The sequence below is a fragment of the Nannobrachium achirus genome, assembly GCF_963921795.1.
Source record: "Nannobrachium achirus genome assembly, chromosome: 7".
NCBI classification, from domain to species: Eukaryota; Metazoa; Chordata; class Actinopteri; order Myctophiformes; family Myctophidae; genus Nannobrachium; species Nannobrachium achirus.
The window spans coordinates 58,851,187-58,863,554 of NC_137816.1; the positions used below are offsets into that span (position 1 = coordinate 58,851,187).

General features: G+C 43.6%; 1 protein-coding gene across 1 annotated transcript in view; it reads left to right on the forward strand.

Annotated features, from left to right (window-relative positions):
- The window catches only part of LOC308287888 (nuclear receptor ROR-alpha A-like), a 63,529-nt gene that overhangs the window by 27,067 nt on the left and 24,094 nt on the right, over window positions 1-12,368 (forward strand). Inside the window, exons 2-3 of the mRNA XM_080729215.1 lie at window positions 7,724-7,809; window positions 11,466-11,607. Coding sequence (XP_080585341.1) covers window positions 7,724-7,809; window positions 11,466-11,607 — 228 coding nt within the window. The remainder of the gene's footprint in view (window positions 1-7,723; window positions 7,810-11,465; window positions 11,608-12,368) is intronic.

A 12,368-nucleotide genomic window follows, 5' to 3' on the forward strand; every position in this document is an offset into this window, starting at 1 on the left:
CCTGTCACAATGCTTACATATTCGTCATAATCGTGATTCGTTTCCATGTTGAAAAATGTTCATATATTTTCAGAATTTTTCAGCTATTTCCACTATCAATGTTCTATTTAAAGTTTAAAGTTGTCAAATATGTCAGTCATTTCTTTGTATATTTAGGTTATGTGTCAATCGTTAATCACAATTATTTCTGTGACAATTATTCGCCACATAAAATGTCATAACCGTGACGGCCCTAGGTGAGGTGGGGTTTTCAGACTGCTCTCACTGTGCCTCTCCCGTGTTTCCTGTGACTGTTACTAGAACACCTGAATATTTCCCTCAGGGGATCAATAAAGGTTTCTCAAAGGAGGGGAGCTCATTCCACAGCTCGGGAGCCACGCAGGGGAAGATGAGGATCCTGTTAAAGTAGCTTGGAGCATTGGCCAAGGTATCACAGGGAAGGGTGGGACAGACGTCCTGTGTTTTCTGATGCACATACAGGAAGGGGTGTTAGGGGTGGATCATATCCTGGTGGTGGAGGGGTGCAGAGCCATTCATTGGCCCTATGCACAGCAGCCATATTGGAAAGAAATCGGGAGGGACCCTTACTTACTTCCTTTACAGGTGTTACCGATGATACTGATTGTCTCCACCAGCCGAAGGCAGGGGGAGAGTATGTTTTCGCCCCTGTCCGTCCGTCCGTCCGTCCGTCCGTAGCGCCACCATGAGGCCGATGTATGCAAAACACATTTCTGTACACTACTCCTACAGATTTTGTCCAAAAATCACGCAAATCGGTAGACAGCATCTCTACAGTCATGTGATCGACACGGATCTGTCTGATTGTCCATATTCCATCCTGATTGGCTGATATTGGCTTTCAAAGTTTGTAAGATTGGTCCATTTTGGACAAAATGCCTCAAATCAAATACAGCGTGCAATTGTAATGAAATTGTGCACGCAGATTTGCAAAAGGCCAAGGAAGAAATTACACTACAAAATGTTCAAATCAGCCTCATGGTGGCGCCATGAAAGGTCTAAGATTGGTGAAGAACACATGCCACCCTTTTTACATTGGCCTATTATAGCACCACCAGGACGCGTGGCTGGTGGAGACCTGTGCTCGGAAGAGCACTTCTTCTAGTTAAGGCTCTGTTCCATTCTGGTCCAACAGAGTCACGGTGCTGATATTGTGCATGTTGACTCACTGCCACTGGAAACACTCTGCTACACCAGTGGGTCTCAAAGTGTCCCTGAGGGGGTTCCAAATGGCCCCTTATGGGTCTGTAACTCTGAAAATGTACAAATGGAACAGGCACACGTGCACACATAGACATCAAAGGGGCCTCGAGCCCCTGCCCTTTTATCCGTCTGTAAAAAAGTGCCCTTTCCAGACCATGAATGCAGTTTTTAATATGGTGAAAGAAATGCAAATGCCCATCTTTCTATGCCATACCTGAATTCAAGAGAATTGCCAACTTTTCCTGACCTTGAATGCAGCATCTTATGTTGAAAGAATTGCCCTCTCTGTATAGAAATCCATGCCATTACGTCACATCTCCATATTGACTTGATTATGCTTTTAGTTCAGTGTAGTATCGAGTATCGAAAATAGCCGACCTCCAAGTGAGCTTGGAGGTCTGCTATTTTCGATATTTTTACCAAAAGCCCCTTTTAGACATTTTAAGCCCCTGCCTCTCTAACATTCTCTGCACGTCCCTGAAATGGAACCAAATGGAGCCATACGGTTCCATTTGGTTCCATTTGAAATCAAAATGTTTAAGAACCACTGTGCTACACTAAATGAAACAGAGCCTTCATCGGTATCATTGGTAACACCTGTGAAGGAAGTAAGGAAGGGGCCCAATTTCTTATGGCTGTTGTGGATAGAGCCTATTGGCTTGTACTGTGTAGGTCACCAGTCAGTGTCACCAGAAGCAAACGAAGGGCGCACAGAAGCGGGGAGGTGTGAGGATTTAGGGAGGTTGAAGACCAGGCATGCCATGGCATTCTTCTAGATCAGCTGTAGGGGTTTGAGAGATACATGCTGGCAGACGAGCATACCAGACCACATACATGTGGCAGTGACTCATCATTGTATCCTGTTATTTACTTAATTCATACGCCGCTGTACAGCTTTGCACGCCACAAACAGTCGGGATGCGACAACTTGTGTGAGCTTGAAGAGGCTTTTTCCAGTGTGCGACACTGGCATGCAACAAAGTACATATCGTCGTTGTCGTGTGGAAACCTTGTATGTCCAAAACCGTTTGTTTGGTGTTTATCATTTTTTAAATGATTTAAACTAGTGAAAACAGCCGATCTAGATCGGCTGTTTTCATTACTTTTGTGCGACGGCCTTGTACATTGCAAAAAAAAAATGAAATTTGAAACTTGGAGATACGAGGTTTCTGCCCGACAGTGACGATATCAAGGCTTAAAGGACCTACACCATGAATTTTCACTTTTTCTATTTTAAAACCTTTTTTTGGGCTCCCACTGGCACCTTCTATCCTCACAAAGTCCTATTTCTGTACATTGTGTCTTTCTCTGGTTTTGGGAAGACAGAGATGAAAAGCTTTCCACGGGTTCTCAGAACAGTGCTGTTCTGAGAGTTGACGCATGTGACGTCACACGCGTTTCCCGTTTTTTTTTTTTCAGAGTAAAAAAAAAACTTTTTTTCAAAAAAAATTTTTTTCAAACATTTTTTTTTCAAAAACTTTTTTTTTCAAAACTTTTTTTTTTTCAAAAAATTTTTTTTTTTTCAAAAACTGTCAAAAAGTCAAAAAGTTTTCAAAATTTTGTTTTCAAAACTGTTTTTCAAAAAACTTTTTTTATTTTCAAAAAACTTTTTTTCAAAAACTTTTTCAAAAAACATTTTTTTCAAAAAACTTTTTTTTTTCAAAAACTTTTTTTTCAAAACACTTTTTTTCAAAAAACTTTTTTTTTCAAAAACTTTTTTTTCAAAAAACTTCTTTTTTTTTTCAAAAAACTTCTTTTTTTTCTGGAAAAACCCCACTAGATGCGCCCCTGAGCAAACAGAGGCCGTTTTGGTATTGCAGCTGGAGAGCCTCATTATAGTAGAGCTAGAACAAACAAAAAGAATGGTCAGAGTGTTTGTTGAGGGTTAAAACCTGTCTAAGACTCAATTTTGAGCATATATTTATACAAAAAATATATTTTTAAAAGCATGGTGTAGGCCCTTTAAAGGAGTTTAAAGGTGATACACCATGCATTTAAAAAGTATTTATGTCATATTGTTTATGTCCCAAAAACGTTTTTCAAAAGGTTTGAGGCTTAATTACCACTCCTGAATAGAGAGCCCTCTCATTTTTGAATGGCTCTCAGAGCATTTTCAGCTGCAGTACCACCTTTGGCCTGAACTGCGCCACCCCCCAAAAATCTTTTTGAAAAAACTTTTTTTTTGAAAAAAAAAAAAAAAAACGGCCGATGATGACGTCACAATCGGCAGCAAATCTGGATAGCCTGTTTTCAGAACCTGTGGGATACTTTTAACCTTCGCCTTCTCAAAACCATAGAAAGACACAACGGTCAGAAATGGGACTTTGTGAGGATAGAAGGTGCCAGTGGGACCCCAAAAAAAGGTTTTAAAATAGGAAAAGTGAAATTTCATGGTGTATCACCATTAATTTAAGCCATAATTTGCAAGAACGGCTCCTGTACAGTCAACTCGATCACCCACAATCAATGTTGTTATGTTCTGCTGCGTTTATTTACTGTCAAAATGGCCGCATGTGAGAAAATAAATACAAATACACTCGCCACACAATTGTGTAAACGTTGCAGAAATTAAAGCGATACATTTTGTTGCATTCGCAATCCCGTTCATCCGTTTACCTTCCCATTATCTGGGCCGGTAGCTAGCAGAGCAGGCCAGATATGTGTGTGTAGCTACCGTGTGTGTGCTGTTATTAATACACGCTGTCTCCAAAAGTTACACAGATCTTTTGTTTTGGCCATAGCTATACCACAGACAAGGATGCCTTACCAAAAAAAAATATGACATGTCTTATTTTAAAAGCACGGAGTGTATAAGCTATAGCTGTGGCTCCTCACAGCCCTATAGGGAAAACACTGAGCTCCTCCGGTGTGTTATTAATCTATGGCTCTGACAGCGTAGGTCTCTCTCTCTCTCTCTCTCTCTCTCTCTCTCTCTCTCTCTCTCTCTCTCTCTCTCACTCACACACACACACACACACACACACACACACACACACACACTCTCGCACACACTCAGGCAAACAGAAACCTACAGACTCATACAGCAGGCGCAAAGAGCAAACAGCTGTGCACGGCATACAGGAAGACTGTTGGGGCATTTCTAGGTTGTGTCAAGCTAGCACTTTAAGTCGCGTGCCATGCACCCACAGGCACACACACACACACACACACACACACACACACACACACACACACACACACACACATACACACACATGCAGATGTTCTCCAGCGACAAATGAGACGGTTGCACTTTTAAAACGGTGACAAAATCTGTTCCTGTATACACATCCTGCACTGCTGATATCAGCACAGGAAAAAAAAGAGATGTACGTGTGTGTGTGTGTGTGTGTGTGTGTGTGTGTGTGTGTGTGTGTGTGTGTGTGTGTGTGTGTGTGTGTGTGTGTGTGTGTGCGTGCTTGCACGTGCGTGCGTGTTTGTGGTTATCTTGTGGCAGTTTGCTGGCAGGCTGCCTCCACGTCTTCAGTAGCATATAGAGCATGCAGCTCTTTCATCTGTACAGGTGTGTGTGTGTGTGTGTGTGTGTGTGTGTGTGTGTGTGTGTGTGTGTGTGTGTGTGTGTGTGTGTGTGTGTGTGTGTGTGTGTGTGTGTGTGTGTGTGTGTGTGTGTGTGTGTGCGTGCGTGCGTGCGTGCGTGCGTGCGTGCGTGCGTGGTGTGTGCGTGCGTGCATGCGTGTGTGTGTGTATAGGTATTATATCAGTTGACGTGTGTATTGTCGTTGTGCGTTGGCTCACGTACAGTAACTGTGATCTCTCAACAACAAACAGATCTGACATAAACTCCAGCATGTGACCCATTCAAAGCGCTGTATGATCAGCAAGACGATACAGTAAAGGAAGAGAGAGGGGGATGAAAAGATACCGTCGGCTGGAAACCGTGTGTGTCCCAAACGGTTCCTTTTCAGGACATGGATCCAATGTAGTTGTTATTTAGTCCAGTGGTTTTCAACCTTCTTCAGGCCGCGACCCCTAAAATAATCATATTTTAACTGGGGACCCTCCCACCTTAAAGCGCTAAGAGTTGAATAACATTTTGTATAACACGTTTCTGTTGTGAAAATAGCAGATCTACATGCATTGCGAGGCGTTGATTATTTGATAATTTGGCCAATGTTTAATTTGTCATTTTAGAGGTATTAAAAAGTCCTTAAAGGAGTAGTTCACCCCCAAAATGTTTTTTTTCCTATTGATTAGTCACGCCATGGAGACTAGAGTTCAATCATATTTTTTGTTTTTTGTCGCATTCCTAAGACAAAAAATTGATTCGGGTAAATTTACTACATCTTTAAATTGTCACTTTAGAAATGTGCAGATCCCCTCTATAGTCTATACACTTAAACTTGATGTTGGTTTGTTTACAGTTGAGTGAGAAAACAATGTTTTTGGGGGACCCCCCAAAAACTTTTTTTTTTTTTTTTTTTTTTTGTGTGTGTGTGTGTGTGTGTGGGGGGGGGGGGGGGGCTTTATGACATGCCCAGAATAGGTATGCTGGGGTTCGTGTGGTTAAGTCGACCCTTACGCAGTGGACACTGCATACTCTGTTGTGTAAAGCCCACTACTGATATTTTCTTTCCTGTGTGCCTCTAGTGCCTCCATCAACACCCATCCACTCTCCAGAGCTCTGTTGTACTCAAGGAAATGGGATTCATTGTGGTAACTGCCCTCGACCCATGGCCTTTTATTAAATTCATCAGGCCTAATGGAATGACCACAATATGCACACAGGCCTACGGTCTTCAGGGCAGTCAGACTTTAGGGCCGTTGACACTGAGCACTATAACTGTAAAAATATAGTTAAAAGATAGTCAAGTGCAAGGCAGAGTCCACACCACAGCTATAACAAATACAATGGTGAACGATATAGGTATAGTTTTAGTTATAGGGCTCAGTGTGAACGGTCCTGTGACTGAACCAACCGAACCAAAGCTATCGAATGATGACCCAATGCATGCCTTAGAGGGGAAAAGGGCTTTTAAGGGGAGGGAGCTTTGCATTATAGAACCCACGTGGCTTGGGGCGCCCACTGGCCTACTGGTCCAGGCGCATACCACATAGGCATGGATGCCTGGTAGTGTCGCCGGTTCGATTCCCGATCCGAACGACCTTTGCCGCATGTCACTCCCCATCTCTCCCCCCATTTCATGTCAGTCTACTGTTCTATCAATAAAGGCATATAAAAGGCAAAAACAAATCTTAAAAAAAAGAACTCATGTGGCTTTGTGTAAGCCCAGTGGTGTAATGGTTGTAGAACGCGATACATTGGTTGTAGAACGCTGTGCATTTGTGTGTACGCGCGTACATTCTTTTAGTTTCGCTACTGCATCGCAGTATTTTCTAATTGAAATAACTGAAACTCAAGTAACAATGCAAATGTAACTAGAATTACATAATTAGTTACAACAACAGAAAACACCATTACACCACGGTGTAAGCCTGTTCGAGAATGTCAGAGCTTGACATTTTCAACAGTAGCAATAGTATTGCCATGTGTGGTCACAGAAGTTCTAATTATCTATCATATTTGAATTATTGAGTGCAACAGATTGTGTAGATTCCACAGTACACTGGTTTATCATTGCCTTTGGTCCAACACTGCTGAACGGCACCGCCACCTACTGGCCATGTTGTGCCCCTTCCGCCCCATGCAGCCTGCAGGGTCAGACTGGGCCTGTCTGACAGGCAGTCTGACCTGCTTTGACTCTCTGTGGTTGTGAGAGCATTTCAGGACAAATTGCATAAGCATTGGGGCTTTAGACAGCAGGGGAAAAGAAACACAATACAGTCTGTGTCCTCAGAGAGTGAGGACACGGCCTTATAGACATCCTGTAGCATAACACGTTAACCCTTCGTTCGTCCAGGGAAAGTGGCACACTTCCCTCTCTCGCATTCCATTGCGTGCCTGTTCCACATACGTCTGTAGTATTTCACGTGCACATGCCTACACAGTCAAATCCACCCTTGTGAGTACCTTTTCACAGTTCAGAGTTCAGCTCAGGTTTTTACCTAGCTTTAACCTGATCTCTCGGAAAGTGTGCCTCACCTTAAACACAGTGGCATTTGTAGTTGGAACTTAAATATCACAAGTCGTGTAAGGCCACATGCTGGGAGGGCAGGTTGCTTCCAGTGATTAATGTTCCAGACATCTTTTATCTCCTCATTACCTTTGTGAACTGCTATTGCTGTATGGGAGACCATTAAAGGCTGTTATATTTCACACACTGTGTTTACCTTGTTTGAATACACAGCAGCACAATAAGATTTATTACATATCCAGATCATTAACTATTCCTATGTTCGGGGTGGGGAATTTAGTCTATCAGCTATATTTTCGTCCTTGCCTTACCCCTGAACTTCTTTGCCTTTTTGAGCTATTTTGAAAAACATGCTTATCGCTTTAACCTTAATCTTTAAATATGTTGCTGTTAAATGTGTTCGGAGCTTTAAGGACCATCTCTCTCTTTCTCTCTCTTCCTCCCTGCAGCTCAAATTGAAATCATACCTTGCAAGATTTGTGGAGACAAGTCATCAGGGATCCACTATGGAATCATCACCTGCGAGGGCTGCAAGGTAAGAACCGCCCCTGGCAGCCTTATGTCCTTTAGGCGAAATGAAAAATGTTTTTTTTTCAGAGCAGAAAACAATAGGTAACATGGTCAAACCTAACGGTCCTAGAATGACTGTGTAGAACAGGCACAAGAGCTCTCAGACCAGAGTGGATTCACAGAGTGTGCTGATGTTGGTCGCGGGCTAAATGCCAGGACATCTGAGGTTAGGTTAGTACCTTACAACATCCTCCCGACCGAACCATTCATCTCTAATGACAACAGGAGGAAGTCAATGACTTCTTTCAATCAATCAAACAAATACCTGGGCTCATGGGTAAACTCACCAGAGCAAGACCTTAAAGTGAGGAAGGCGCTCCGCATGGACTGTCTGACCATCATGGCTGCCATTGTGGACATACTGAAATGTAGCTCAGCCTCTTTTGTGCGTTCTCCTACAGCAGTGGTTTTCAACCCCTTTCATATCGAGGCCCATTGTTTGATGAGAGTTGGCCTCTCAGACCCAAGACTTAGAATATTTTGTTATCGTTGGACACGATTTTGTCCACAATTCCATGCTGTATTGATGTGGTACCATAGGAGAGATGACGCCTCAGGGCGACATGCGACCTCGCCCTAAAGGGTGAGGTTGTGCCAATTCTTGGCCATCTGGTATATCGGCCAATCTTGGCCATCTGGTATATCGGACCAGTTACCCATAAATGGAGACCCCTGCATGATAGTCAACAATGTGATGTCAGAACGTGCCCATATATGGTCATTACCAAATATGGGCATTCCCAGATATGCACTTAATATTGATGACATCGGGGCATGGATCTCCATATATGGGCATAAAACGTAAAAGGACATAATGAATTTGCAAGTGTGACTCGTGATGACATCAGCGATCTCCATATATGGCCATAAAAGGGACAACAAGCCAGAGTCACAGTGACATCAGAGCATGATGTCAGAGCGACAAACCCATAGAACCACAGATGTACAGACAGACAGACAGACAGACAGAGAAATGCAGAAGTTTAATAATAATTTAAAACTCTTGAGATCGTGAAACCAAATGGACCCGTGGGGTCCATTTGTGACCGAACACAGCTGAGGGCTAGTCATTGAATTTTTTTTTTTTTTTAATTTTTCACTCACCTGGGGACTACTGTACCTGGAACCCCCCCAAGGACCATTGTTTGAAAACCACTGCCCTGTAGAAGTCCCTGGTGGATCGTACACCACAATGCTGACAACATTAAATGTCAACCATAACCAGCACTTTACCCACAAGCATCTGTATGTAAGGGCTTACCAAGGGTCTGTGAGAAGCATCTTTTCTCACAGTGTGTGTGTGTGTGAGAGAGAGAGAGAGAGAGAGAGAGAGAGAGAGAGAGAGAGAGAGAGAGAGAGAGAGAGAGAGAGAGAGAGAGTTCAGAAGAATTCAACAACATGGATCATACATCGCGAGGGATTACGCTTGTCTGGCAATGTCTGTTCTTACACAGAGCGCTGCTGTGACAGCTGTTGGACTGCTGTGGGCTCATTTCACAGCTAACTAGGAAAGAGCCATCAGCGTGGAGCACTAACAAGACAATGTAATTGATCAAGAGCAGTACACTCCAATAAACAGATCGGTCCACATGGGCTATTGGAGTTGTTGCAAGCACATTAGCACACGCACAGTGCACGCATCACGTGCACGCACGCACATGCACACTCACCCACACGCATATCACTGGCAAGCAAATGAGTATAAATCAGGCCTTGCATTTGCGTTTTTTCATTGCCTTTTCGATATCTGAAATCTGCAGAAATGTTTTTCATGCCAAGGACCCCTTAGCTGAGAGAGAGAGAGAATGCAGGGACCCAGTGGCGACAGCAGCGAAAAATTGAAAAAATCGACCCTGGTCCGAAAAAAGAAATAAAAAAATCATACGGACAAAATAACAGGCGGCTGTGTACGTGATTGACATAACGTGAAGTCATTTTTTTCTTTTACGTGCTCCGAAATTCACTCCGATATCCGGCCTAAAAGGCAACCTTTAGTGTGTAGTAGATAAGGATGTTTCTATTTTGAGCCTACAGAAGGTGCCTAGGTGCTCCAGGCCGGGCAATTCCCGGCAATTCCTGAATCCTTCTCGGTTTCCCACACCCTAATCCCGGGTGTTACAGCTGGGATTATTTCTCTGTTGGCAGAACGCAGTGGATAATAAAACGTAAGGATTGTAGCTTTAAGAAGGCATTGATTGATCAAGCCTGACATTCTCAGGCAGGTCTTCCAGAGCCGAGGAGTCCTGACAGCAAAGTCACGGTCACCTCTTGTTATTCAGACGCATTAACAACCAACAGGTTTCTCTGCCTGGGAGGACCTCAGGCTGCTTATACAGGCTCACACCGCTTTAATAACTCAAAACATGTAATTAGGAGCCAGGTAATGAAATACCGTATGCTACCTTAAACTTAATCAATAATATCATAAAATCATAACGTAGATAGACAACCCTGTGTTGGGAAGTTAAAATAGGTATGTTCTCCCTTCCCGGTTTGAGTTTTCAGCTGCAGTGTTCTGTACAATTTGGAGCTAATTGATAGATTTTTGGTAAAGATGTGTTAAAGGAGTAGTTCACCCCCCAAATTACTCTTTTTCTATTGATTACTCACACCATGGAGACTTGAGTTCAATATGTGTTTTAGTTTTTTGTCGCACTCCTAAGACAATAATTTGATTACAATAAATGTACCCCCATCGATTCCGGATGGGGACCCTAATGCATTTGGGTCCCCATCCGGAATCAAAGGGGGTACATTTATTATAATACATTTTTTGTCTTAGGAATGCGACAAATACAAATGTATTTTATTGAACTCAAGTCTCCATGGCATTAGTAATCAATAGAAAAATAGTCATTTTGAGGGTGAACTACTCCTTTAACTCTCCCCACGCTTTGAACGTTCACGTTCGCCCCAATTCTCAAGAGACCTCCGCGCCAATACGGCGCTCGTTCGGTTCGTTCGTCTGATGACTGTAAGCTGATGAGGGGTCGCGCGGCCGTGTACTGTAAACACATTTTCCGCGGTGATGGTGTAAAAAATCCATTATGCGTTAACATCAACGGAGACCAATTCACTTCCTTGTTGATTTCCTCTGGCCCGGAGGCTCTGTAGCCAGTGACTGGTCTGAATGTACGGCAACACATAACAGGCAAATTCACATTCATTCTCGCATGACGCCGCCCTCTGCTGCCTGGCAGACCAAAGTGCACAATCAAAAATAAATAAATAAATAAATAAATAAAAAATGTCTATCTATCTACTATAACGTCGCAAAGGTAAGCCGCTTTTTGATGGCACCAGACCCAATAAATAAATAAATAATCTGGCAGTAGGAGAGTTAAGAACACCACTGCAATGAGACAAACAAGACACCAAGATGCATGGTTAATAGTGATAGAGTAGGTAGGCTGTGTACTGTATACGCATCATGCGAAATGGAGGAACAATGAAGGCAGAGACAGACAGAAAGGTTAATGTTATCTGTCATTATGTTTGTGTGTGTGTGTGTGTGTGTGTGTGTGTGTGTGTGTGTGTGTGTGTGTGTGTGTGTGTGTGTGTGTGTGTGTGTGTGTGTGTGTGTGTGTGTGTGTGTGTGTGTGTGTGTGCGTGCGCGAGCAGGGTTTCTTCAGAAGGAGTCAGCAGAGTAATGCGAACTACTCCTGCCCTCGCCAGAAGAACTGTGTCATCGACCGAACCAGCCGCAACCGCTGTCAGCATTGCAGGCTGCAGAAATGTCTAACCGTAGGCATGTCTAGAGATGGTAGGTCAACACGCACGCACGCACGCACGCACGCACGCACGCACGCACGCCACGCACGCACGCACGCACGCACGCACGCACGCACGCACACACACACACACACACACACACACACACACACACATATGTATACAGTATAATATGTCTACAGTAGGCACTAGGCAGGTCTAGAGAGAACTATTTAACACCACACACAGAGAGCATGCAGTGGAAGGGCAATGTGGGACACTCGGTGGGTCGGACCACTTTGGTCGTCCTCTATCTATAAAACCACTGGCTGGATTTGCCATGAATCTCGCTGAGCACATGCATGCTGTTTGAGTGACCCCCATGACTTATCCTCTCTAGCACCACCCTCGGGCCAAAATGACAACTTTCCACACACCATATATCTCATTATCTATGGTAGCAGGTCTATCAGATGGCAGGGTTAACCCTACCGATTTTTGTGCCCCCCCCCCCCCGTTGCTTTATCTCTAGTGCCACCCGTAGGCCAAAATGTCCTATTGTTTTCAATGTTAAAGTCACTTTGTAACTTTTGCATTCATGGTTCTTTATTTTATCCCCCCACTCCCATTTTTACCCCTAATTTATAGTAGTCATTTTGCCATTTTACCAATTCCCCTTGTACTATTAGCCCCTTGTCACTGCTGAAACCTACTGGTTGGTTTGTTAGGTAGAGTGTACGTATGTAGGTGAGCTTGTCTCGCCGATACACGTCAAGTCACCGGCTGCCACTTTGCACCTGACAATGAGGTACT